Raw genomic sequence first — 27,500 nt, 5'->3', positions numbered from 1 at the left:
ATCCAGATATCTGTGCTGTAGGTTACGCATAATAGGCTTCCTAGATGTACTATGAGTCCAAACATAGCTGACTTGGTTGAGACATGGCTTGTTAGTGTGATATGTACACGATATGCTACATGGCTAATGCAATCAGGAAGTGTTGCGGTATAAGCTTGACAGGTAAGGAGGTGAGGGGTTCACGAGGAGGCGAGGCTAGAGTCCTCGTTCACAATGGAGGACAGTTCCCTCAAGGGCACCACTGAGTCTTCTGTGAGGAATTGCAGTACAGTAGTGTATGCACTGTTTCAACCTCATTGGTTAATGTTTCAGAACGCACACATTTATGCAAATACTAGGCTATGGCTGAGTATTTACCATGGCAACAGCCCAGAGTAAGTACAAAGAGGTGCAAATCTGTGAGTCGATTGCAGAGTCGCTGGCCTGCCGTACAGTAATGCAATACACTGGAGTAACGAAGCATGGCAAATCATAAATCACAAATAAACATATATATCAATAAAGCAGCGGTTTATGAAAACAAAATGTCCCATGACACTAAAACAAGATAATCAGATGCACTGACTTCCGTTATTAAATAAGATATGCTGCACTCGGCATAAATGAGCTAATCAATACAAAACCTGCCGCACAAATATTAAAGAATTGATCGGCAGTGATTCAGCAGGAGGGTTAAGAGAGAGACACAGGGGAGGGGGCTTGCAGGATATTGGCTAGCATTACGAGTGAACATGGAGGTCAGGCCGGCCATAGTAATGACAAATAACCTTAACAGTGACTCCCAGTGGCTCTACTTCATATTTGGGGTAGTTACAGGGAATGACTTCCTCCCTCCTCCATCACAGTTTACCCACTCTAGTCTGCATAGTGCATATCTTTACGACTGTATCCAATCACTGTAAAATAAAACAAAACACGCTGTAACTGTCCAGCCCCAGTGGTAAAGAGATATTCATATTTCATACCACTGAAATGCAAACGACTTTGCCTTTGGTTATTGCGGCTAGGGAAACAATTGCAATTAGTAAAAAAAAAACTATAATAAAAATGGATACATTGAAAAAGCGCAATGGTAAAATGTAGCATCAGAAGCTGCCCAGTAACACAGCCATACGCTCTCTCCATTGGCTCTAGTGATGCTTCCCATTTCTCCACCCTTCTCCTGAAGTACGCACTAAACTACATGGATTCAAATGAGAATGGATTGGTGTAAGAGCCCAATGCTTACACCAGCCCTATGCTTTTAAATCTAGGAGGGGAAGTGCACAAGTGCATACTTCAGGAGAAGGGTGGAGAAATAGGACATAGCCTATAGACCTTGTCAATGTCGTGTCAATCACCAACATCCACTCTCTTTCTTTGTCTTTATTGCATTCTTATAGCTCTTTAAACCGATCAATATTTCCCCGTCTGATGTCTACCAGGCGTAAAATACCAGCATTTTCCTTTCATGTTTGTACTATAGATTACTTTGGAATAGCCTTGGAAGCATTTTACTCTTCTGAATAGCGCACACTGGAAAATATGCCAGCACTTACAAAATATAACAACACTAAGCATTGTCAAAAACGGTTTGTCACACATTCCTAACTTATCTGTCTTGAAACCTAGTTCTGCAGAATGGGACCCAGGAGTGTTAGAAGTGGTCGAAAATAAATTCTGAGAAATTCTGCAAATGTTTGAAAAAGGGTTGGGGAAAAACGAGTGGTGGCGCGTGACTTGACTGTCCTTGCAAATTCTGCTGTCTGAAACAAAGCCATTAACAGACCTACAGAACCAACTGGTAGAGACAGAAAATTAAAGTTGACCTTCATGCTGGTCAAAATAAGAAATGACTGCCCCATGTTATTCGTACTAGCCTAGGTACTGTAAAATTGGACATCGCCAGACAGACAGCATCTACAGTACCACAAACCAGACCAGAAAAAAAATTTTAGTGAGCAAAAGTCAAAAGAGTTGTTTCACGCGGTTGTAGCATACAGGCTACAGGCTACAGGCTACAGGATACAGGCTACAGGACACAGGCTACAGGACACAGGACACAGGCTACAGGACACAGGCTACAGGACACAGGCTACAGGACACAGGCTACAGGACACAGGCTACAGGACACAGGCTACAGGACACAGGCTACAGGACACAGGCTCATCATCTTTATTCTGATGCTTGTGGGCAGTGCTGTTTATAGCTCTCCTTCATTAACGCTTTTCCAACCAATATATCAATACTACATCGAAAGGTTTCAAATGATATCAATATGGACTTTCCATATCAGTGCCCATCAGGTAAACACTATTTTGCCACGCCACAAAAGTGAAAATGTAGTTCACCCTCCACAACATCCCTGTAAGGAACACTTACAGTATGCACTGTGGTTTTCCCATTCGTCCTTCAACGTGACCACATTTCAATCTTTGTCAGATAAAAATGAATGGAAAGCTACTATGAAAGCCTCTAGAAATATCCAGACACAATATCAAACATGTTTGTCATAAAAAAAGGGCAAAATATTGTTTTTTTCCAGTCAAAAGCAGCAATGATAAAAAATGTCTCTTATCCTATGTAAGCTGGGCTACAGTACAGCAGCTCTCCCAGAATAGCAACAAGCTGGGCTCCTTGGCTTGTTCAGTGGTCCCTGCAGTAAGGGGGCTGGGGGTGGGAGGGGGACGTGTGCGTGTGCGTGTGTGTGTGTGTGTGTGAGCGTGTGCGTGTGTGTGTTTGGTCGGGTGGGAGCTGTGGAGGAGCAGTGAGCTGGAGCCTGACACACTCCTTCGTACGCTTGACCGGCCGAAGGGGGGGCCAACCCATCCCTCTCCCCAGGCAGGCAGCAGGCCAGGAGGGGCAGCGAGGCAGCGGGGCCCACTGCTGCTGACAACAACCACCAGGCCCCAGTCACTGAGATAGATGAGGCCTCACAATCTGCCACTGCATTACCGTTGCTGAGGATAGCCAAGGTCACTCTCTCACTAAGCTGGTGCCTCCACTCCACTCCACACAGAGGGAACACACCATTAGACCTGGTAGGTCCAAAAAGTAGGAGAAATTGTTTGCGTGTCTGAGTGAGGGCCGGAGTGCCGGATTGGCGGGGTTTACCCTTTTGGGGACTATTCCAATAGAGGCAAACTCAATCAAGCACAGTTAAGAATTTGAAATTATTTTCAATTACTATTCAAACCCAGGTCTGCAAACCATACAGCCCACGCTCCAATTGTGTCTTGAATTGTACAGTTGTATGGATGAGTACGACAGGGCGGTGGGGGGTGGAGCAAGAGAGCAATTCTAAACATGAACCTGATTTATGCAGTTGAATTCCTCTCCTTTGATCTGAATATATTTGTTCTTTGTTCTTCATGTTTACCAATTACCTTGAGTACAAGATCAGTAAAGACTAACACACTAAAGGGAGCAAAGTAACAGACAGGATATGAATAGAGTGACTTGTTGAGGCGACGGAGGGTATCGACACCTACGCGTCTGGAAAAGGAACATGTGGCTGATTCCCCAAGCTTAACAACCAGGAATTATAAAAAAAAAAAAAAAAAAATCACCATTGTGTCATTTCAGTGGTTCACAAACACACCTGGTGTTGGCAGCTTAATGATTCATACCTCCAATGATTAACTATAATTAGGCTTTAAGGAGGGGGTTAGGGAGGGAAGTGGGGCATTCACAAAGACTGTTAATGACATGACACAGAAATAAATGTGTCATGGCAACCAATGTGCGACCCTGTGGTTTTTGAAAATGAAAATGTCAAGACTTTCCCAAACTTTTGATTGTCCTTCATGCCATTAATGCAGCCTGGCCTCATTACAGAAGCAGTTACCCACAGCCTTTGGAGACCTTGGGTCCTCGAGAGCACTTATGCTGAAAATACTACGCAATCTTCAAAAGCAGAAATTAACTGAGAGGACACTGCCACACACGCACACGCACACGCACACGCACAACACACCACACACACAACACACCACACACACACACCATATATAATGTAATTCTTACCTGTGTTCATTGGGCTTTAGCTTTTCAGAGGTGTCATGGCTGAAAGAGAGAAACAAATGACAACATGAGCTGGATGAGAGAGGTGAGTGAACAAATGTGTGACTTGTGGCCACAGTAGATCTCTGCTCTTTCCAGGTGAACAGCAGCAATGTGTGTCCCAGTAGCATGTGGACTAGCATGCCCTCGCCCTAGCCAATTCTGGAAGAGTGCTCAAGAGGGACACATTAGTCCGGTCTGTGTGGTCCCACATTTTGTTTGTATAGCCAACCATACGATGATGAGTCTCCCTAATGAATGAATGAATGAAACATGATTATGAGCTCACGTTGTCCCTCTTTTTGTCCCCCTCCCTCCTTCCCTATATCCCTCTCTCCTCTCCTCTCCTCTCCTCTCCTCTCCTCTCCTCTCCTCTCCTCTCCTCTCCTCTCCTCTCCTCTCCTGTCCTCCGTCTCCATGCATCCAACCTTGCCATAGCTAACAGGAAGCAGAGGGCACAGTGCTTTATTTAATTAGCCACTGCAGCTGAGTGCTCATGTGGAACCGAAGCGCGCCTCAGAACACAAATGGGGTGGGGTGGGGGGGGCGGGGGGGGGGGGGGGGGTGGGATGGGCAGATCAGGGGGAGTGAGATGGATCGGCATGCCATGCCACACGCTCCTCCCCACAGGCCTCCTAGCAGGGCTGCAGGACCCCGGATCACATGACAAAAAGGGCGAGAGAGAGAGTGGATGACGTGTGTGTTTAGGCACTCATCCCGGGGACAAGTATCCTCATCTGCACCTGTGTGTGTGTGTGTGTGTGTGTGTGTGTGTGTGTGTGTACGGTGTTTGTGTGTGTGTGTGTGTGTGTGTACGGTGTTTGTGTGTGTGTGTGTGTGTGTGTGTGTTTGTGTGTACGTGTGTGTGTGTGTGTGTGTGTGTGTGTGTATGTGCATGTGTGTGTGTGTACGGTGCATTGGTCTGTGTGTGTAAGGTGTTTGTGTGTGTGTGTGTGTGTGTGTGTGTGTGTGTGTGTGTGTGTGTGTGTGTGTGTGTGTGTGTGTGTGTGTGTGTGTGTGTGTGTGTGTGTACGGTGTTTGTGTTTGTGTGTGTGTGTGTGTACAGTGTTTGTGTGTGTGTGTGTGTGTGTGTACGTGTGTGTGTGTGTGTGTGTGTGTGTGTGTGTATGTGCATGTGTGTGTGTACGGTGCGTTGGTCTGTGTGTGTGTGTGTGTGTTTGTGTGTGTGTGTGTGTGTGTGTGTGTGTATGTGCATGTGTGTGTGTGTGCATGCGTGCATTTATGTACCCCCGCATCTCTCCTCTCAAAGACATATCCCATCAGATGTGCTTTATGCAATTACTTTATCTAATATTCTAATCAGATCTACGTGTTCTGAATGGCCACTGTGGTGGTGGTGGTGGTGGTGGTGGTGGTGTTGTGATGCAGAATGCTGAGCAGTTCGACTGCTTTCATTAGCTTTGACAACACTCATTATTCCACATGATTTAAGAGCCACTATTTTCCGGCTATCTCCCCGTGAAGTGACAATGATCTGCTGGCCTTCTCTTCACGGACTAACAGATAACCTTTGGTAGGACGTGGAACCTGCTTGGAACGCAGAGCGCCCATGCATGATGAATAGCTCCAAAGGAGGAGAGAGGAAAAACGTCTCTCCAAAGCTCCGAGTAAGTCTCCGTTGGTAGCTGCATAGCCTACTGTAACTAAAAACCCAATTAAAAAAACAGCCCTGCAACACTGTGGGGACATAATTAGAGTTTCCAGGGTTTTTTTTTGTCAAGTTTGGATATAATGATCGCCCCCCACAAATGATGCATGAGTGGTATGGTCCACTCTGCAGACCGAGCCTGAACCTCCTCCCACTCATCCCTCCCTGAGACATATTTGGCTTTTGACACCGGAAACTCTATCTCCCAGGGTGCAGTTTGATTGTGTTAGAGTAAACACTGCCTTGAGGCGGGTGAAGGTGGGGGGGGAGAGAGAAACTAGCCAGGAACTTGAGCCCCAACGCATGAGTAATGCACACGGACGCTAAGACACGAAACACGGAGCGCGGGGACTTTTAATTAGCACTCCTGAAGTCATCCTGTGGCCCATATCCACTAATGAAGGCATCATGACTGTTGTATTTACATATATTGAGGCGGTAATGTGTGACCGTTGGGACTGGATTCCTGTGCCTGTACAGAGAGAGGACTTTAGGGTCTGCCTGGGGGTGCAAGTGGTAAAAAAAAAAAAACTAATAATTCTATTATTCAAATAGAAATGGTGAGTAAACCATATTCCCCAAAATAAAAAAGGTGTGTAATCTGAGTTTACTTGGGTTCTGTCCTCCACCGCATCACTGTCCCTCGGGGATCGACTCTTCGTCAGGAGCAAAGCAGTCAGAGGAACAGCAGGCCAATGGAAAGGCAAGACTCCAGGGTGGAGCTACGGTATGACGTAGGCATCTGTGCTGCTTGTCTCCTTGTCATTCCCGTGACTGCCATACTTTTTATCCTTTTATGTTTGCCCTCGTTGTCGTTTAATCATTTTTTTTATTCATATTCCTGAAATATATGTATAATGTGCTCTATAAATAAAGCTTGACTTGATTTGATTTGAGTCTTATCATTCTCACTCTCACTCATGGTCATGTGAGCCATGAAGAATGGCTTCATTAGAGAGGGGAAAACAACCTATTTGGGGCCAGTGGACCTGGTCAAGGGGAGAGGGAAGCCTTCTGGGCGTCCCGAAGGGGCTGGGAAGTGAGGAGTTCCGTGTCATTTTCTATTTCATACCCCTGGGAGGCACAACTTCAACTCAGGCAAGTGATATTCTGGCGTGACGGTAGATCATCTTCAGCCCGGTGCACATGTAGGGGAGGTGATTTAGAATCCCGCTCTCGTGATGAGGCAGCCCTTGCCTAAGACATGCACATTCAAGTGTCACCCTCAGACCTTGAGGATGTACTCTTGGCTTAATAGACGCTTGTGTCTACCATGTGGGAGACCCAGGTTCGAAACCCACCCGTCACACCACATAATGCGTTGTAGTCCCATAGCTACTTGCTTCATCACGGAAACAGACCAAAAGAGAACATAATAACAATAATAAATTATTATTATTATTATTAATATTATTATCAGCACACAGAGGTCACTTTGAGTCTGGGTTGGAGTAGCTGTCCTTGTTGTTGTCTGTGTGTAGAGTCACCTCACACTGCCTGGCTCTTAAAAATCAACAAGACGTTTAGGGTGATGAGCTATTGAGCTTGAAGCTTTAATATGATTCCATGAGCAATTGTCATCTATCCTTCAGCTGTGGCCTTGGAGAGAGGAGAGGAGATGGGACACGGGGACTCACTCTGTGTTCCAAGCATTATGGAGCATGATATTAGCTAGTCTCCCACCTTCAGAGGACATTGCCTCCTCAAGGTACTGAAAGAGGGGTTAATTAACACACAGCTGCACGTGCACACACACATTCCACACACACACACGCACGCCCATGCACACGCACGCACGCACACGCGCGCACACGCGCACACACACGCACACACACACACACACGCACACACACACACACACACACACACACACACACGAGAGGAGACCATTTTCACATCTCTCTCTCTCTGGGTGTGCTCAAACGGCTCTTTCTGATGATGCTTCCTTCATGAAAGAACTGGGTCACGGTGAACAGTCTGCCAGTGGCCTGTTGCTAGGGCCTAACTCCTTGGAGCCCAGGAGGCAGCAGGCAGCCTGACAGGGGCTAGCGCGGCACAGAGATTGGAGCAGCCTCTGACACTGTACTACACTCGGATTACTGCAGCCAACTTCTTAACAGCGCATCATGCTCAGATTACAAAACTCATTTTAGAGATGAGGAAAGGGAGGGAGGTGAAGGTTGCAGTTGGGAGTGTGTGCATGCCTGTGTGTGTGTGTGTGTGTGTGTGTGTGTGTGTGTGTGTGTGTGCGTGCGTGCGTGTGTATGACGATAGGAGAAGGGGGACTGGGGTGTTGCCGGCTCTGCCAGCCAGCTGCGAGTAAATCATGTATATTTCCAGGCATCTTGTTTGCAAAGCCTGTGGCCCTGTGAGCTCTCAGCTCTGTTTAAAGGCAGGAGGGGAGAGACACACAGTGAGCCGAGGTTCCCTCGGTTATCACTGGTTATTGTTCCAATCAGGCTGGCTTTGAAAGGGGAGGCGCGCTCTCCTCCGGACAGCTCATTAAGATAACACACAAATGCGGCTCCCCCATCATCCTGGATTTATTAAAGTGGGCTTCATTTCAGCTCCTTTGTCTCAGGTAGGAACCTCTCCCTTTGTCAGCGCAATTGGAGCCAGATGGCAAAACAAAGCCGCTGTCTGGAGTGTTTAAAGAGGTATCTTCTCTTCAGACGTACACAGCAAATAGCTGAGCTTCTACCAGGCCACCACCCACGGCCCCCCACCCACGGCCGCCCGCCCCCCCCTGCCAGCACAGGTGTGGTGTATGAAGAGGGTAGAGGTGGTGGTGGTAATGGTGGGAGTGGGAGTGGTGTGTGTGTGTGTGTGTGTGTGTGTGTGTGTGTGTGTGTATGTGTGTGTGTCGGACGGAGTCTGACCGCTGCTTCTATCTGAAGAGATCACGTTAAAACATTCATGAGACATGCAATAGGGAAAAAAAGAAAAAAAAACGTCACTGTCTCCCTCCCGCCCTGAGACCTCCCTTCACCTCTCGGCTTATTAAAATCACATGGTATTAACTTTGCCGTTCATAGGGAGGCTAAATAATTCAATCAGACTAAAGAAGGAGTCAAATGAATAACTTTAATGACATTAACGCTTGGGGGAGAAGCGGTCAGGACCGCGCTCGCGTAGCCACCCTGGCCTTGAACGCTAAGAAACTTGCTCTGCTTGCTAATCGCAAAATTAATTCAGGACTCATGAGAAGTAATATTAAGCGCAAAAATATGATATCACCGCCGAGAGAATACTGAAGACATTAGTATTCCATTTAGACTGTGTGTTGAAGTAGCAGTGAGAGAGGGAGAGAGAGAGAGAAATGTTCTGTTATAAACTGTAGGTTGTTTGTCATTTCATTTCAATTAAAATGAGATGGGATATGCATTAAGGATTAATTAGTGTGTGTGTGTGTGTGTGTGTGTGTGTGTGTGCGTGCGCATGTGTGTTGGAATGTAGAAGAACCCTAGAAGCAGAAAAAGAGCGGGTTTCAGGTTTTGGCTGACCTGTCTTTGACTCCTCCTCTTCCAGCTCCTTGGCCTCTCTCTCTGTGGTGGGGGGGAGAGAGAGAGAGAGAGAGAGAGAGAGAGAGAGAGACATTAGACAATCAAACAAACAGACACACTGCCCCCTCTTCCTCTGCCTTTCATAGGGCAGTACATTAAAGCCTCTGGTGTGCTCATCCTTCACAGCTCCGTCTGAGGGGATGCTGGGGTTCTGCACCACAGCTGCCCTCTCCCCCTCCACCCCCCCCTCGCCCTCCACCCCCCTGGCCCACTCACAAACACAGTAATCACATTACGCTATGGACACTGGCTCTCTGGAAATACACTGTCAACTGGGCCAGGCTGACAGTTCACAGTTATGTCCCACACAAACACACACACACACAAACGTGGCCGTACACAGATGTACACACGTACAGACACACAGATGCACACACACACACAGACGCTCACGCGCACACACACGCACACACATATACACACAGACACTCACGCGCACACACACGCACACACAGACGCTCACGCGCGCACACACACACACACACACACACACACACTCCAAAAATAGACCAGGAGCAGAAGAAGCAGAAGCCGGGCTGATTTGAATTTTATGACAGACACCATCCTCAGTGCAATTGTGCTGGAGAGCCTGCATTTAGTGTCTTGACACGTACTTCATGCACAGATTAAACTGATAATTGGACCAAATTAAATGTCAAGGCAACACAATGTTTCCTACAACTATTTTCTGTGTGTGTCAACTGCAATTTGCTTGACTGTGACAGAGTGCGAAAAAACCCACTGGGAAATTATGTGGAACCTCCGAGTGACAGTGGAAAAAATAAATGTGTGTTTTCTTCCGAGTGTGGATTTTCAAATGTACAGTATGCTTAGAATTGCACGTCCTACCAGTCCTTCACACATCCCACTATTCAATTTGTGTTCCTCCTCCCATTCCTCAAATCGAGTTTGTATTCACGTTTTCTAACCACGCACTCATAGGTTATGCGTATGCCCACAGGTCATTTTGCAGAGTGATTCATTCAAATCTCCAGCTTTTCAAGTGAGCTTTTCTTTTGGTGCCTTTCTTCACATGCCATGCCAATGTATTCACGGATACCTCCTCAAAATCATAATCTGGGAGAATTTTCTGAAGAATTCATTTGAGAAGGTCATATATTTGAGAAGCAGCCCTCCTCTGTAGTCCGTTGCCAGAAGGGCGTTTAGTTCAAAACAAATACTCAGTGGGTACTTCACGGCACGCCATTTCTATGACACATAGAGCGGGAACAGAATGCCTCCCCTTCCTTCTCCCATGTCTCCTTCTCTCACAGCCCGACGACAAAACACTGTTGTTGCAACAGTGCAAATATATCCCAAATCAATATTTATCCAGGTCTTGGTTTACAATACGATAAAGAGTTACAGTATCACATCAAGTTTTCGTTTTTTTGAATCCTAAACATTGCCGTCATGTGATTATGTGGACAGGGTTTAATAATACAGGCAGCCTCCCGCTCTTCTGAACAGAAAAAAATCAATTCTACATGAAGCGAAATGCATATGTGACGCAACGATTGTGAAAACTATGAAGAATGCATCCCGTGAGAACCCCGACTCCACTGCATAATCTCACACATTGTGGTCTAACACACTAATCCAGACGTGTGAGAGACCTTAATCTGCTTCTGTGGATGACCCGCCTCTTCCTCCTCAGCTCACACACACCCCACACACTGCTCTGCCCGCCCCGAGGGACAACGCTACGCTACGAAGGCTAACAACGTCTTTTTAAAGACGCCTTCATGTCCGAGTCAAAACGGGGGCACCCACAGAGCGTGAGTGAGGGTATATAAATGACACTACTCCGACCAGGGGAAGTGGCCATCGTGGAGAACATGGGATTTTACAGCTGATCGTTGAAATAAAGGGTCTGCACAATGAAAAAGCAGGTTATTTACAGCTAAGCTAAAAATCCAAGATGGAGGTAGAAAAGAAATGGAGCTGACAGGAGGACAGAGCGCGCTCGCGCTCTCTCTCTCTCTCTCTCTCTCTCTCTCTCTCTCTCTCTCTCTCTCTCTCTCTCAATTGAGTGTTGTGAATCGTATGATCAAAATCATCTCCATCTCCCACACGACCTTCATCTATCACACAGGGGCATACGACCCCTGTCTCCTACACATGATCACCAACGGTACGCTCTGATTAAATCATTTGCTCATTTAAATGAGCTTTAGGAATATGGTACATCGAAGCAGGAGAGGTCATTTAGAGCATATGTTGGACATAGGCTAGCCATTCATTATGTCATCAGGGACAGAGAGAGAGAGAGAGAGAGAGAGAGAGAGAGAGAGAGAGAGAGAGAGAGAGAGAGAGAGAGAGAGAGAGAGAGAGAGAGAGACAGAGAGAGACAGAAAGAAAGAAGCAAAGGAGGAGAGGAGGAAAAGAGGAGAGGAAAACAAGAGAAAACCAACCCATCCTGGTGCTGAGATACAACCATGCTATAAATGGAGCTCTCAGTTCCAAATGCACTCCTTCTAGCTAGCCGTTCCACAGACATTATGACAGCGGAGAAAAAAAATAACTTACTCCGGGTTTTTTTCCACTGGTTTTGACCCTTCATACCCTCCCTACCCACAGTCTGAGAGGAGAGGAGTCAACTTCAATCTGGCTATACCCAAGAACACCATTAAAAGATAAGACAGCCTCAATTAGGCAGCACTTCCCCCCCTGCTTCTTCCTGCCCCGCTGCTCCTTTCCTACAAGCTGGGGATGTGCATCGCAATCCCATTTAGAAGCATCTCTCTCCACATCTGTATTCATACGCTATCATTCCATCAGCGGCAGTGCAAGGCGGCACGATACGTGAGCGAGTCGGCAGACCTACTCTTCAATTCTAAGTGCAGGGAACATGAAGGGGCTGGAGCCGACATCCCGACAGCAGACAGAATACAACTTAACATCTCAATTAGCCGAGGAGCGGATGACCGGTTAATCCAAACCTCCCTCCGGCGTAGGCCGAAGGACGGAGGACGGAGGCAGCGCTGGTGAGTTCCTCCTCCCATTGGTCACAGGAGAGAAGGGGCCGCGACCCTACGAGAGACCTTCGCCCGTGGGAAGGGAATGCATTATATTACTCCTTTCTTTCCATTTCATTTGATTTTCATATGTTCCGCGGAGCTATTTACTCTTTCCTCTGACTCCTGTGTCACTTCGAGATTTATTTTTAAACCCCTGGGCCCTGCGCAGACACTGGGCTGACCTTTATTTAAATGTCTCCTCCACTCTGAGCAGATCTCATTACAGCCAAGCCTGGTGGCTCCACACAATCCATCTCTCTTCTCAAAACTTTTCTCTCTCTCCCTCTCTCTCTCCCCCCTCTCTACCCCCCCCCCCCCCTCTCTCTCTCTCCCTGTCTCTCCATCTATCTCTCCCTTTGCAGTTACAGTGGGAGAGGACCTCAGCTACTCTGCACTGCTAATTATCCGACCACTGCTTAATGAACTAGCTCCCTCCTGACAGACACGACTGCGTCCCCGACTCCCTATCACCACGGCAAGTCCTGTGTACGGTATACGCATCATAAAACACAGTTCGGGCTTTAACGATTCTCCACTAGCTGTCAAAGTGAGCAACGGATCATATCATTAACATCTCATCAGCGGAACACGAGTCTCCTCCTGCTGCGACTCCGACAGGATCCAGGCCACAGTGTCACACTATTATGCATTTCAGAGGACGGAGGCCCACTCTGAGAGTTTGGGCGGAGGATGGAGGCCCATTCTGAGAGTTTGGGCGGAGGATGGAGGCCCATTCTGAGAGTTTGGACGGAGGATGGAGGCCCATTCTGAGAGTTTGGACGGAGGATGGAGGCCCATTCTAAGAGTTTGGACGGAGGACGGAGCTGTTCTGGGTTCTAACTAGAACCCTGCGAGCGGCCTGAAAGCTAGACCGGTCACCAACCTCTTGTTCTCGACACATAATGCTATTTAATGAAAATATCGTTTTTTTGTATAGAAAATACACGCCTAGTATTAGTATCTACCTTTTGACTTGAAAGCTATTATTTTATTATTTTGTATTAGTTATATCTAGTCTAGTTATATCTTCCTTGCAAGGCTATAATGTCATTGCTGTTTCTCTTTGCTTGCATGGCTCTGCGCCTGCCTTCCCTCTGAGGTCCAACCTTCACACCATGCTTACAAAAGGAGAGAGCACCCAATTGCAAATGTCTGTAACCTTGGAAGATTAAGTGGGATTTATTTACGGAGCTTTTCTCTAAGAGGAGGACAATCATCCCCCATTGAAATGTGTTACTGCCTGCCAGTGTTTATGGAGCGACTGTGTGTGTGTGTGTGTGTGTGTGTGTGTGTGTGTGTGTGTGTGTGTGTGTGTGTGTGTGTATTCCGCTTGAGTGCTAGCAAATAGCTGAGTGGGGCCTTCTCCTCTCCTCACCTGCTCTGGCCTCCTTGCAGCTCTCCTTGATCTTCCTCCGGCACACGACGGCCAGGGCGATGAGGAGGGCCAGAAGACACACAGCCAGGCCCACCGTCACCCACAGAGCCACCGGGGGAAACACCATGTTCTGACCTGTCAAACAGAGAGAGGGGGGGGGGGGGGAAGGGAGATGGGAGATGGGAGAGAGAGAGAGAGAGAGAGAGAGAGAGAGAGAGAGACAGAGAGAGAGAGGGAGGGGAGAAATGGGGGAGAAAGAGAGAGAGAGAGAGAGAGAGAGAGAGAGAGACAGAGAGAGAGAGAGAGAGAGAGAGAGACAGAGAGAGAGAGAGAGAGAAAGAGGGAGGGGAGAAATGGGGGAGAAAGAGAGAGAGAGAGGGACAGTGTTAGTGGAGGGGAGGGTAATCGTCATCGTCATCATCATCATCATCTGCTACACTATGGTCATTACCATAACCATCAGCATGTCTCCTATCTTCATCACCATGATCATCATATCAACATATTCCATATAATCATCACAGCCATCATCATCATCATCACCCTCCTCATCTCATACTCACATGACTTTCCGGGCTCTAAACTGGCGTTTGAGACTGAGAGTAGAATGTTATCACACTGGGAACCTTTTCTATATTGTGTTTATTTCTCTGAGAAGATTTTGGCAGAACAGGAGACGTTTTCACTACTGGCTGATGAAGAGAACTCTGAAAATAGGCTGAACCATCCCTTTAACAATACTTGAGTCTTTAAAACAAGCCCAGATGGCAGATATCTCAACAGTTGTCCTATATTGTGTCCCCCCACTCGCCCCCCCCCCCCCCAACTCTCTCTCTCTACCCTCCTGTCATCTTCTGCTGCCGTCAGCTCTGTAATCTGTGGTACTGATGCTGGATGACATAATTGGATTATTCAATAATCTTCCTATAATTCCAATCCATCCATTGCCAATGCAACGCATTCCCCACATGTACAAACTCATCCATACACACATTGCTAATAAAAAAAACTGGAGCCTTCTGGCGCTTGGAAAGATAACTATCTATCGGACAGCTTTAGACGTAATTCACTCTTGAGACAATTAAACATCAAAGTGAGTGACACCATCTTGGCAAACTGGTAGCAACAGAAAAAAACTGGTCAGCAGGACCATAAAGATATTGCAGACAGCCCCAAAATTTCCCCAGGGCATTTCAGAGTAACAGAGAGAAAGAGAGAGGGAGAGTGGAGAAAGAAAACAGCGGTGCCACTAAATAGCTGTAAGGCTGGCTAGAACACAAACACCACTCCTTCAGAGCTCCCACTCAGGCCAGGTAATTGAAAAAAGTACAACAAAAAAAAATTGACTGGTGTTGAGAAGAAGAAATGACAAAGCATCTTTAAGTACTTGGCACAGGCCGAGAAGACACAGTGAGAGAGATAGAGAGAGAGAGAATATCACAGAGCCAAAATGGAGGTCAATGGGAAGCATTCTTGCTTCTTTTTGGAAGGAGAACGTCACAGAGATGGAGATGTTATCCATTTCTCCTGATGAGGAGGGCCAACAATGTGACATTCTTGAGAGGATGCTGGGAAATGGGGAGAAAAGGAAGGTACTAGAGGGGAGGGGCATGGCGAACTCTCAGCCCGTCAGACAAGTGTCACTTCGTAAATTAAATTCAAGTTTCACCTCAATCTAGTCTGTCTATTTATTTTGTTTACCTTTTTTTTTTAGAAGGTAAGTTGATTGAGAAGAAATTCTGATGTGATATGTATGAAAACATACAGTATATTGACTTTTAGTGGTTTTAATGAATGCAGGCATCCATAAGGTCTTAGGGCTGATTTCACAGACAAAGACTAAGCATAATCCTAGACTATAATGCATCTTCAATGGAGATTTGCTATTGAAAATGTTAGCTAGTGCATGACACGTATTGTATGCCTCATCATTATGCTTAGCCTCCATCCCATCATTATTATTACCACATTACATGGCAATTATATGAAATGTCAAAACGCATAAAGCACTGGCAACATTTCTCAGATATATTCTGGATGACTTATGAGCTACTGTAGCAAACTGTTGTCCTTGACTCTGAATAATATATTGATGTGTTATCATTATGTATATGTTTGGGGTGGTACTGCCACAAAATGCCTTTTGATGACCTCCATTACCGGTTCAAACTCCAAACCAATATCAACAGCCAACTGTCAGAGAGAGAAAGGAGAAAATCTGGATAGTCCATCTTGTCATTTTGACAAAGCTGTATATGCTTCCCTAGGCCAGTCATGACTGATGGGCGCGACTATCTGTCTATAGAGCGCTTTTCTCCAGTCTATTTAAAGCATAGTCACCTAAGACCATGCTAATGCTAAAAGCAATGGTCAAATTACAGATGAAGCGTACGCTACGCTAGGAAGTGTCCACATATAGCTATAATAAGACAGAGGAGTAATGAATGTGTCTGGCACTTTGGAACAGAGCCGAGACGCGCGCTCTCCCTCTTTCTCTCTCTCTCTCTCTCTCTCTCTCCCTCTCTCTCTCTCTCTCCCTCTCCCTCTCCCTCCCTCCCTAGGGGCAGACTAATAAAGACAAATGCCGTAGTCGGCTATCATTCCTGTGCCGAGGCCCGAAGGGCTGCAGGATCATATTTTTCTCTTTCTCTTGTTTGATGATGTGATTTTGTTTTCTTCAGAAATAGATTTGTCTCTAATGGCTCTGTTTACGTCCCCCCCCCCCCCCCCCTCCACCCCCCCCCCCCCCCCTCCACCCCCGTATTCCCTCTCTTGTGGGGTGAGGATGGAGCGGTTTGGGCTGCAGTGTCACAATAGGGAAAGTTTGCAGACTGCAGAGCTGCAATAACAGGACCACAGAGGTGCAGCTAGATCCTGAACACCTGAACGTCTACACAGATGCATTTCAATACACTAGTCTACACTTCAACTCATCAAGGCTTCATTAGATTACACTTCTGTTCAATTAAATTCAGATTAATCATGTCAATGCTCGGAAGATTTAATAGTAACACAGCGGTCTTCATATCGCACAAAACGTAACTAAACAATTCAGTCTGCATCTTCTCCGGTTGGGATTCACACAGATATTGGATGGCCGGGTGGTATGGTATGATAGGGCCTTGCATCGAAACCTCATAAAAATGCCAACACCTCTGAAAGATGTCAGTCTTGGAGAGCACAGGGATACAACAGGACGAAGGCACGTCGTTCCTAAAGACACTGACATCTCAGCGTAAGAGGTTGAGATAAACAGGCTGTACCCAACTATACCTTTTAAAGTGTCAGCCTGGAAGGTGAATTTTAATACAGGTTTCTTTTTTTTATTGAGAGGGAGAGCCACAGAAAAGAAACCATTAGGGCAAAAATAGATTTTTAATGGGAGCAAAGAGGAGTATGATTAAACACCAGGCACCTGCGTACAGGCCTGGACACAGGGCATTACTACCGAGAAACGAGCCCCCCCTACCCTCTGAAAGACACTCCAGCAGCCACAGGGGGGCCCCATCTGTGGCATTGTTCAGGGCCCTCTCCCTCTCACACGGGGCCAAGCTGAACGTTGAAAGCTCAGATTTGCAGGCATTCTCCGCAGCCCCGAGTGTTCTCACTCCAGCGCTTTTAGTGGAATAAAGTGCTCATACTATGACTCCCCGGCCTGTCTTCCCAGCTTCACACAACATGAGGGGGGGGGGGGATCAAAGATACTTTCTCTCCAGCTGTCAGCTGAGTTTTACCTGCCCGGGTAAAAGAACCACCACCTCCTTAACTGTGACCAAAGGACAATAATGTCCCTTGACAGAGCGAGGGCCACAGGCTAACAGAAGCCTCAGGGCTCATTCCATCCAGGCAAGCTGGGGGCTGGAGAGGGGGATGTAGAGGAGGAGGAAAGACGGAGTCCATTAGGTCTCTCTTTCATTGTGAAGGCTGCTGAACCAAGGGCCTGGCCTTTGGAGCTGCCCTAGAGCCTCTGTGTGTGTGTGTGTGTGTGTGTGTGTGTGTGTGTGTGTGTGTGTGTGTGGGAGGATGGATCAGGGGTCTGTAGCTGGCTCAGTGGTGATCACAGAAGGGGCAGGCTGGACTGGGGGGCTAGCTCTAGGGTAGGCTCCCTGGCCCCAGCCCTGCTGGAGGGGGGCCGCAGACCCCTGAGAATGGCACACACCCATAAGGACTAGGGGAAGCCCGTATCTCAAGGAGAAACTCATTGTGGGAGGGTATCCCACATAGACAATAAACCAAGTGAGACACACAGTACCACAGTACATACACAGTACCACAGTACATACAGTACAAAGCAGGGCACCTACATCATATTCCCAACCCCGTCTGCAATGATAGATGCACACACCTCACTGAGAGAGCACACAGCCCTGCCGAAAACACTCGTCTGAAGATTTAAACCTCTTTATTTAGTTTCCTCTGCTTAGCTGTCGTGATCTCCGAGGAGCCTGATAGGCAGCAACAATAATAACAAGCCCTTAAATGGAAACAACGAGGAGCCGGCTAGTGTCAGAGGACAGGGATTAGCCAGCCTGGAAGACATGAGGATGAATATGATTTCCTTGTTTTTATTTTTCATTTGGGAGGGGATTTGGATTGAATAAACGACTTAGGGATTTTTTTTTTCTTTTTTTCGAGAGACCCGAGCCATTGTCACACTTTATCATGGTCAGGGAAGGTGACCAACTCCCCCCCCACCCCCACCCCCACCCCCTCCTCCTGCTTTCTTCTTTTCTTCTCCCCTCTAGCATCAAAGGATAGCAAGTAGCTCTGACGTGCCACGAGGCGTTGTCTGTCCTTTGACTTTCTCCGGGCACATTTCTCCGGGAGAGAGAGAGAGAGGATGAGGAAGGAGCTCACTGGGAGAGAGGGGAGAAAAACTTGGCAAACTGAGATGGATGGGCAGGGCTTTCTGTCCTGTCAGCATCTTCTGCACTGAGCCTCTTCTTCCCTTTTTCTTTTTTTTTTTGCATTTCAATGAATTGCTTTTGAGCAAGAGATAGCAGGGAGCTGTCTTATTGGCATGCAGGGAAGGAAACCGCCCTTCTCTCTCTCTCTCTCTCTCTCTCTCTCTCTCTCTCTTTATTTCTCTCTCTCCCTCCCTCCCTCCCTCCCTCTCTCAATCTCTAGGACGAACCTAGCCGCACATTTACTTACACAATTTGTCTGACATTATTGACCTCTCTCGATGCGACAGGCCCGAGGAAAACAAGAGTATACGGCGTGCACACACACACACACACACACATTGAGAGAGTAATGACTAGGCGTTTATTGGAATAAAGTTTTCTAACAACCTCTTTTTCTCAGGGGAAACAATAAAAAGACATCTGGTGGCAGGCGGAGGAGGGGACGCACGGGGACGCGGTGTGACTGGGCTAGAATCAGAATGAGGTCTGGCCATGGTATTAGTCCACTCTCCGCACCAACGTCTGTTGGTCCTTCCTGCGTGTCAGGCAACACTCCTGACCTTCTCTCCAGGGACAGTTCTGGTTCTGGGGTCTGAGTGTTACTGAGCCATTAGTGGAAGGGTGTGAGTTTGGAATGTTGAGTTGCTATGGGAGGAGAGTCACCTCCCTCAATCCGTGTGATTGAGCTGATGTGATCGATCCAGAGGTGAATACTCCCTGGTCACGTTCCCTATGAGTTGGGAGACAGCCCTAGACTGAATATGGTCAAAGCTGGGCTTGGGTTATGATTGGCTGAACGTAAGTGTCTTTGGCTGGGATTGGCCAAACTGAGCTAGACTTGGTCTGTATAAACAAAAGGCTAGTTACAAAAATTGAGGCAATGCCTGAATGGGCCTCTAAAAGAACATCTCATTTGGAATATGGAATCACCTTCGTCAAGGGCAGCCTTCTGCCAAGACAAAATCAGACAAATGGGATATGAACAGCCCTAGGTTTCAGTGAAATACAACATCTCTTTTAAAAATCACACCAGATAAATATCCAGTGTTTGACTTTGCTATAAAACATCTTCTTACAAAATATATAATAAAAACATGGCTATAAAGAATACCAATCTTATCTAGTGTCTCGTGAAAACAAACTATGAGTGTCAAAGAAGTTTTGTGTTGGAGTTAAACTGAGCTTTCAAAGCTAGGCCGAGTTTTCTGTGTAAAACACAAAACATAAATGGTGGTTTGGAGATGTGTTAAGGCACTGAGGCAGTAGAAGGCATCTAAGCCTCGGGTAAATTGAAGGGAATCATTTCTTAATAACAATAAAGTCTTATTGAAATGCGCTTCCAGCAAGGTTAAAACGCAACTTTCTCATGCTTACAGTGCAACGCAATCCTATACCAAGTAGGAATTAAGTGTGTATATTGTTCAAAGCAAAACACACAGGTTCCTTGTTAGCATTTGAGGCCGTGTTGCAGGCGGAGGGTGTAAGTGTGTGGCAGCCGTGGAATTAATAAACACTGGCCTAAGGGCGAAGAGACAGGCGCACACACACACACACACAATTATGATGTGTGGGACGGACTGGGAGCACACATCACCTCCACACACACACACCCCTGGTCCAGCCCTGCTCAGCCCCTCTCTGAGCACCTGCCCGCCGGGGCCTCCATTAAAAGCCCCTCTGACGTCTCCTGACTGACAGAGATTCCATCACTTCCGCACGCCCTCTCCACAGAGACGGGCATTAAGATGTCGGAGGCAGAGTGGACTATCGATTTTCCTCAGCTCTTCCATTTCTTTCCTGTGTAACAGCCGAAGCAAACTTTGGGTGCAATAATCAGTTTAAAAAGTCTTGTTCTCTAAATTTTTAATTAGCTTTAAAACAAGGGCCTGTCTAGAAGAGGGCTGAGGATGTGTAGGAGGGAATCGCTAGTGACAGGTATCAGCACGGCTGCAGACAGACAATCCACCGGCCTGATCGTGTCGAAGCTTGAGTGGAGGAGCTGAGGGCAGGGAGACGAGAGTTGTCCTCACTTCCTTCTCAAAACGCATTGGAGGAGAATACCTAAGGGGAGGAATTGTAGATCTTTTCCTCCAATGCATTGTGAGAAGGAAGCGAGGAAGGGGGATGCAAGGAATTGAGGAAAGACTATTGAGACACACTAAAGAAAGACTATTGAGACATACTAAAGAAAGACTATTGAGACACACTAAAGAAAGACTATTGAGACACACTAAAGGCCACAAAGTTAACAGGAGCACAGTCAGGAGAAAGACTTCACATTGGCCATTTGGATGGATCATGCCAAACCAATCACGGGTCCCTTCACATTTTCCACATTTTGTTATGTTACATCCTTATTCTAAAATGGATTAAATTCATCGATCTACACACACATACCCCATAATGACAAAACCAAAAAAGGTTTTTAGAAATGTTTGCTAATTTATAAAAAAAATAAAAAACTGAAATATCAAGTATTCAGACCCTTTACTCAGTACTTTGTTGGAGCACCTTTGGTAGCTATTACAGCATCAAGTCTTCTTGGGTATGACGCTACAAGCTTGGCACACCTGTATTTGGGGAGTTTCTCCCATTCTTCTTTGCAGATCCTCTCAAGCTCGGTCAGGTTGGATGGGAAGCATCGGTGCACAGCTATTTTCAGGCCTCTCCAGAGATGTACGATCGGGTTCAAGTCCGGGCTCTGGCTGGAGGAACTCTGGAGCTCTGTCAGAGTGACCATTGGATTCTTGGTCACCTCCCTGACGACGGCCCTTCTCCCTCCGGACATTTCTTCCATAGAATGATGGAGGCAACTGTGTTCTTGGGGACCTTCAATACTGCAGAAATGAAATGCACTCTGTGCCTCGACACAATCCTGTCTCAGAGATCTACGGACAATTCCTTCAACCTTATGGCCTGGTTTTTGCTCTGACATGCACTGTCATCTGTGGGACCTTATATAGACAGGTGTGTGCCGTTCCAAATCATGTCCAATCAATTTAATTCACCACAGGTGGACTCCTATCAAGTCGTAGAGACATCTCAAGGATGAACAATGGAAACAGGATGCACCTGAGCTCAATTTCGAGTGTCATAGCAAAGGGTCGGAATACTTTTTATTTTTAATAAATTAGCAAACATTTATAAACACCTGGCTGGAAATGTGTTTATTTAATTTTACTACAAAGTATTAAGTTTGGTGCAAATCCAACACATGCAAGGCAGTTTCCTCACCATCTCTCGTGTGAAGAATAGTGGTAGCTATGTTATAGGTATGTTTGTCACTGGCAGGGACTGGAGAGTTTGTCAGGATCAAGAGAAAATTATGAAATTTGCTGAGTTGGTAGTGACATCCTAATCTACACAGTGTGTAATTGATTCCTTTGCAAATCAGAGACCCTATAAAAACAAAGATATTCATTCCAAAATTACATGAACTATTATCCTTGCATGAAGATGGTCTCAATTCAACTTATTGAGTGATTTGTTGATGACATTTTTAATGTCAGCTAATTTTAAGAGTGTCATAGCAAAGGGTCTGAATACTTGTTTACATGAGGTATTTCTGTATTTTGTGTGTGGATTGATGGAAAATTCTTTTAATTTAATCCATTTTAAATTGAGTCTATAGCACAACAAAATGTGGAAAAAGTGAAGGGGTCTGAATACTTTCCAAAGGCACCATGTATCTATCTATATATATACTGTATCTATCTGTATATTGTATCCATGTATCTATCTATATATATACTGTATCTATCTATTTACTGTATTTACTGATTGACTGATCCATCCATCCATCTATAATGGATATAGAGTAAACACAGAGTAAACACACACCAGAGGTGGTACCCCAGAGAAGAGCATTACAGAGGTGGTACCCCAGAGAACAGCATTACAGACATGATCTCTATAAAAGTTGGCACCTGTCACACTGGTTGTAAGTTTAACCCTGGTTCTAAGTTTAACCCCGCGTCACACAGCAATAAAACATTTATTCAACACACACACACACATAAAAACACTTTCCTTACATCCCTCCTCCACCCGTCGGCTGAGTGTGCAACTTCTTAGTATGCCTTTCCCCTCCACAGTATCACCAGGAGAATATATAATGACAGAATTCCTTAAAAAGGCATGCCTCTGTATATCTTTGCCTAAGGCTCTCATTATAAAACAGCATTTCTCATTTTCCTCTGCTGCAGTCTTTGGTGGTTACTGGAGAGATCACTCAAGAGTATGGGCCTGGCAAGGAGACCGGATCAGGTCAGCTCTCACCAGCCAGCTGCATTTTTCAAGGACAAGAGCTGGTTCTTGTCACGTGCACACAGACATAGTTGTAACGGTGTAAGCAAATGCAAACATAGAGACGCCATCTGCCCTGTTTCCATAGTAATACAATGAAATGCTAAGAAGTGACATGTTATTGGGGGATTCCGTCCACTATAATCATACACAGTGGTAAAAACACTACAGGTAGTACTACATAGCTAATTCATTTCCTAGTCATTCATTAAGACACCTTGAGTGGGTAGCAAAAACATGGATGTGTTGTGAACATGGATGTGTTGTGAACAGATTGCACTCACTGAGAACTTTATTAGGAACACCAGTTCTACTGACAGGTGTCTTTTATACCCATAACAAGCAGAGATTAGGAGTACTTTTCCTAAAGTGACAGGACTAATCTGTGTGCCTCATGGGCATATAACCGGTCTGTATGAGCCAGAATTCTTGCTGGTTTGTAGGGGATCAAATACTTATTTCCTTCGATCAAATGCAAATGAATTTATAACTTTATATAATGTGTTTTTTCTGGACTTCTTTGTTGATATTCTGTCTCTATTTGTTAAAATAAAAGTACCATAAAAATTATAGACCGCTCATTTCTTTGTAATCGGGCAAACTAACAAAATCAGCAGGGAATCAAATAATTATTTCCCCCACTGTATGGTAAATTAGTCCAATGCAAGCAACATGGATTTGATCGAAACACAACTAGAAAAGGTTGTTTTAAAAGGAAGGTTGAAGATATTTATTTGCCAGACATGTGTACAGAAGTTAACTAGAAAGTACTGAGAGAGAGAGAGAGAGAGAGAGAGAGAGAGAGAGAAAGAGAGAGAGAGAGAGAGAGAGAGAGAGAGAGAGAGAGAGAGAGAGAGAGAGAAAGCAGGGGAGGGGGTGGTGTTTGGTGATATGACTTCCTTTCACTCAGATAGCAAAATAAGGTTGGCAGATGCGTGTCGGGCCACTGCCTCCACTTCCATTCAGAGTACTACACTCAGTACCACACTCACTCCTCTGTCGACCTTCAGTTCAAGAAAATAATGTTCCTGCTGCATTTAAGTGGACTACAGTGTGAATAGCAACCTCATGCTAAATGTGTTTTAACACTCTCCAAGACTTTCTCCTCTCCTAGCCTGCACTGTTAGCAGCCCATTGTAGGGGTGTGTGTGTGTGTGTGTGTGTGTGTGTGTGTGTGTGTGTGTGTGTGTGTGTGTGTGTGTGTGTGTGTGTGTGTGTGTATGAGTGTGGCTCCCTGGTCCTGGTTAATGACATAATTTCTTCTGACACACACAGGAAGTAGCCTTACTTTAATTCAAACAGACATTACGAGGTATTCATATTCCAACGGAGCGTTTGCTCCAAGCAAAATCCCCCGACCATCATGCTGAATATGTTCTTGATTATTGCACTGTGAGTATACCAATAAAAAATAAAAAATCTTAACTGATATTGCTGTAAATTGTACAACAGGACCATAAAAGCTGATTATAATGTCATCCATTATAATCTGTGTGGCCCTGTTATTAAAAAGGCAGTTTTCAGCACCATTACCGGCGAGTGTGTGATCATTAAGGTATGGCCTCTATGGCTCCAGGCCGCAGGCCTTTCAAAACACACTGGAGAGGTGCTTCGCTTCCTTCCACTATGTGTGCGCTTCTCCAGATTCCTCAAGAGTTCTTCCTTGTTCCAAATGTGCCTCTGAAATGAACCGGGGAGACGGAGATCTTAATGTGTGATGACTCACAGAGAGACGCGGCCCCACCGTTTCACATCCTGAAATGAAGGGTTGTTCAGGGTACTTGACTACTGTGAAAATATTGAACTGAAAGAGGCTCAGTCCAACCCTATGAGTCATTGAGCACGCATGTAAACGTAGCCCAGTAGGCACCTCTAATCCTCTAACACCCCCTAGTGAGAACCATTCACTAGGGCTTGGTTATCTCCTGCCCCCCAGCGCTACGGCCAGGAGCTAGGCTAACAGGTGGTGTAGCCTTTGGGTAACGAGCCCATGCCTGGGATGTAATTAGGCTCTGTTGCCATGGGGATCAAACTGTAACTATGCTTTTGAATCTGGACCGAACGTCCCCCGTCCCCCGTCCCCTCGTGACGTTGTGTTAGCTCCTCACACTGCTTTTCTTTAGCTATCAGGGCTAGCCCCACTGGAGCTGAGGAAACGTCTATCAGGAGATGGTCACGCTCTCTGATTCTAACGCAGGATCACGCTGTCGCGGCAGTTTGAGATTCAAATGAGCACGAATCAGTCCTTAAGCTTTGGTTATGCAACATTTCTCCATAGATATAGAATATATCTAACTATTTATTTTGGATTTCTATTTTTACTATAACTCTTTATTTTGGATTTCGTAATCGACCACTAGAATCACAGGCGATTTTATTTTATTTGATGGAGTCTATGAATCCCCGTGATAATGTCTTGAAGGCATACATAATGGAACTGTGTTATTAATTAATAACTAAAGGGATTTACTGTACAAGACATACTGTACACAGACGTTTCCGTCCTAAATACAACACAGACCCACTGTACGAGTGCTACTGGATGTTACAATACCACTAACAACTGCACCAGGACATGACACAGCACTACCACTTTGCTGCTTGCTCATCCAGCACTGTAAGTGGCTGAAAGCAGCCAGACAGATACATTATAGATATGACAGGCTGGTTTAAGTGTGGGTCACCGAGCTGTCTTGTGTCGTTGACGGAGAGCTGCACTTACTGCAGGAAACATCCAACGAGGAGGAGCAGAGGCCTGATGAAATTAAACACAGTTGACAACATGAATAACGTGACAGAGAGTGAGTTTATTTCCCTTCGGACAGTTTGGCTGTAATCAGCTGCAGGTTGTCAGGCATTAGGGAGACAGGCGTGGCTAAAGAGGCCGGGTTAGCGGAAAGATGCTAATGTGACCTGAAGAGATATGGTGGGAGTCATCACAGCTTCCATCTGTCCACCCTTAGTCACAGTAAAGGCGCGGAGAAGATGTCGGTCATGTTGGAATCAGTCCAATCAGAGATGGGACCATGGTAATTGGTGTTAAGTGAAAGACTTGGGCTTACGGTAATACTGTGAAAGAATGAAGAGAGTACTGTCCACAACTCTATAACGTCGCCCAGTGATTTTTTTTAACAGACGCACAAACACAGACACCATTTGGATCCCCGGGACCTTTGGAACCTGGGAAGTTCGTCGGGTCAGGTCTGTGGTGATGATGCTGTCCCTGCAAATGGCTCAGTGTGGTTGCATGACTACATACTTGGTGAGTCCTTCAGCTAAGTCCCATCGTAAAGTAAACAAACGGATGGGAGTTTGAGGCCAAGCTGCAGAGGGAGGTAAGGAGGGAGGGAGGGAGGGAGGGAGGGAGGGAGGGAGGGGGGAATGCTGGGGCTGCCTGGGCTGGAACTGCTCTCTACGGGGAGACGGCCACAGTAAGTCCATGCTTAACTTTCATTTCACACTTTGTAATCAATTACTGGTCTCTAGAGCTATCAGGGAGGTTAGAGCTACCTATCCCAGGAACCAGCCAAATCTCTCAGCGCCTCCTAATTGAAAAGACATTACATTGCTAGACAATGCTCTTTGTGTATGGGCAGGCATTGATTTAGGCTGTTTCAGGGCCCAGAACAAAGCAATTTACGGAGGTTGCAAACATCCTTTGTGGGACAATAATTCACGGTCTTATCTGGTGTAAGAGTTATCTGGTGTAAAAGTATAAAATGGATATGAATAATTAAACCACCAAGCCTTTGAAGGTATTGCCTGACCATTTTTTTTGTGGTGGCTATTCTCTAGCTCCTATGTCTCTCAAAAGGCTGCAACTAATATGATTTGATATCGTAAAGCCAAGACTGACGCCAGGCCTCCCGAAACCAATCCCTCTTACAGGATTTAACAGGAGCTGTGTGAAATGTACACTGCAGGGCCCCCTCGGCCCCACTGATGAGGCAAAATAAAAATGAGCCCTGATCATTGACAAAAGAGGACTTTGGCTCTTTTTTTACTGCAGCCATAAATATAATCTGTCCTGAAAAAGAAAAGCAGGAGTGCAGGGACATAAAGAGACAGGTTCCCTTCAGGCCCTGGGCAGGCATAAAGATGTCACACTCCACAGTGTGTGTGAAGAGGGGGACAGGGAGAGGGACAGGGACTGCCACGGTGGCCCCAGCCGTGTTGAGGACTGAGGACACTTAGCCTTGTGCTGGCTATGACTCCCCTGTGGTGGTGTGGCGGATGGGACCACACAGCAGACACACACACAAGTACACAAGTACACAAGTACACAAATACACGAGTACACAAGTACACAAGTACACACATAGCCGACAGCAACACAGAAGAGGTGGACCGCGACGCTCCAATGGTTTGGCTTTTAAACGGAGCACAAAAGACATTTTGACATCCAGCGGCCACACCAAAAACCTTTAACGCCCAAAGAAAACCAGTGACGATGGCAGGAAGGGAGGGAGGGATGGAGAGAGAGAGAGAGAGAGAGAGAGAGAGAGAAGAGGAAGAGGGAGGGAATAAATCCCGACACAAAGGATGGGAGCTCTTCTTATCTCCCTGATTGCGGCGACGCCATAGGAGCGAAAAAGCAGCGAGCAGGAACTGGCCGCGCCC

At 46.2% G+C, this 27,500-nt stretch overlaps 1 protein-coding gene across 1 annotated transcript in view; it reads right to left on the bottom strand.

The window, feature by feature from the left end:
* cd276 (CD276 molecule) overlaps positions 1-27,500 on the bottom strand; it is a 60,646-nt gene that overhangs the window by 9,112 nt on the left and 24,034 nt on the right. The window contains exons 5-7 of the mRNA XM_083691080.1: positions 13,669-13,803; positions 9,214-9,255; positions 4,006-4,044 (exon numbers count right to left, since the gene is read on the bottom strand). Of these exons, the coding sequence (XP_083547206.1) occupies positions 4,022-4,044; positions 9,214-9,255; positions 13,669-13,803 (200 nt within the window). The 3' untranslated portion in view covers positions 4,006-4,021. The remainder of the gene's footprint in view (positions 1-4,005; positions 4,045-9,213; positions 9,256-13,668; positions 13,804-27,500) is intronic.

This window comes from Argentina silus, assembly GCF_951799395.1.
Source record: "Argentina silus genome assembly, chromosome: 19".
Classification (NCBI taxonomy): domain Eukaryota; kingdom Metazoa; phylum Chordata; class Actinopteri; order Argentiniformes; family Argentinidae; genus Argentina; species Argentina silus.
The sequence above is the reverse complement of the archived record's forward strand: the minus strand, read 5'-3'. Positions and strand labels throughout refer to the sequence as shown.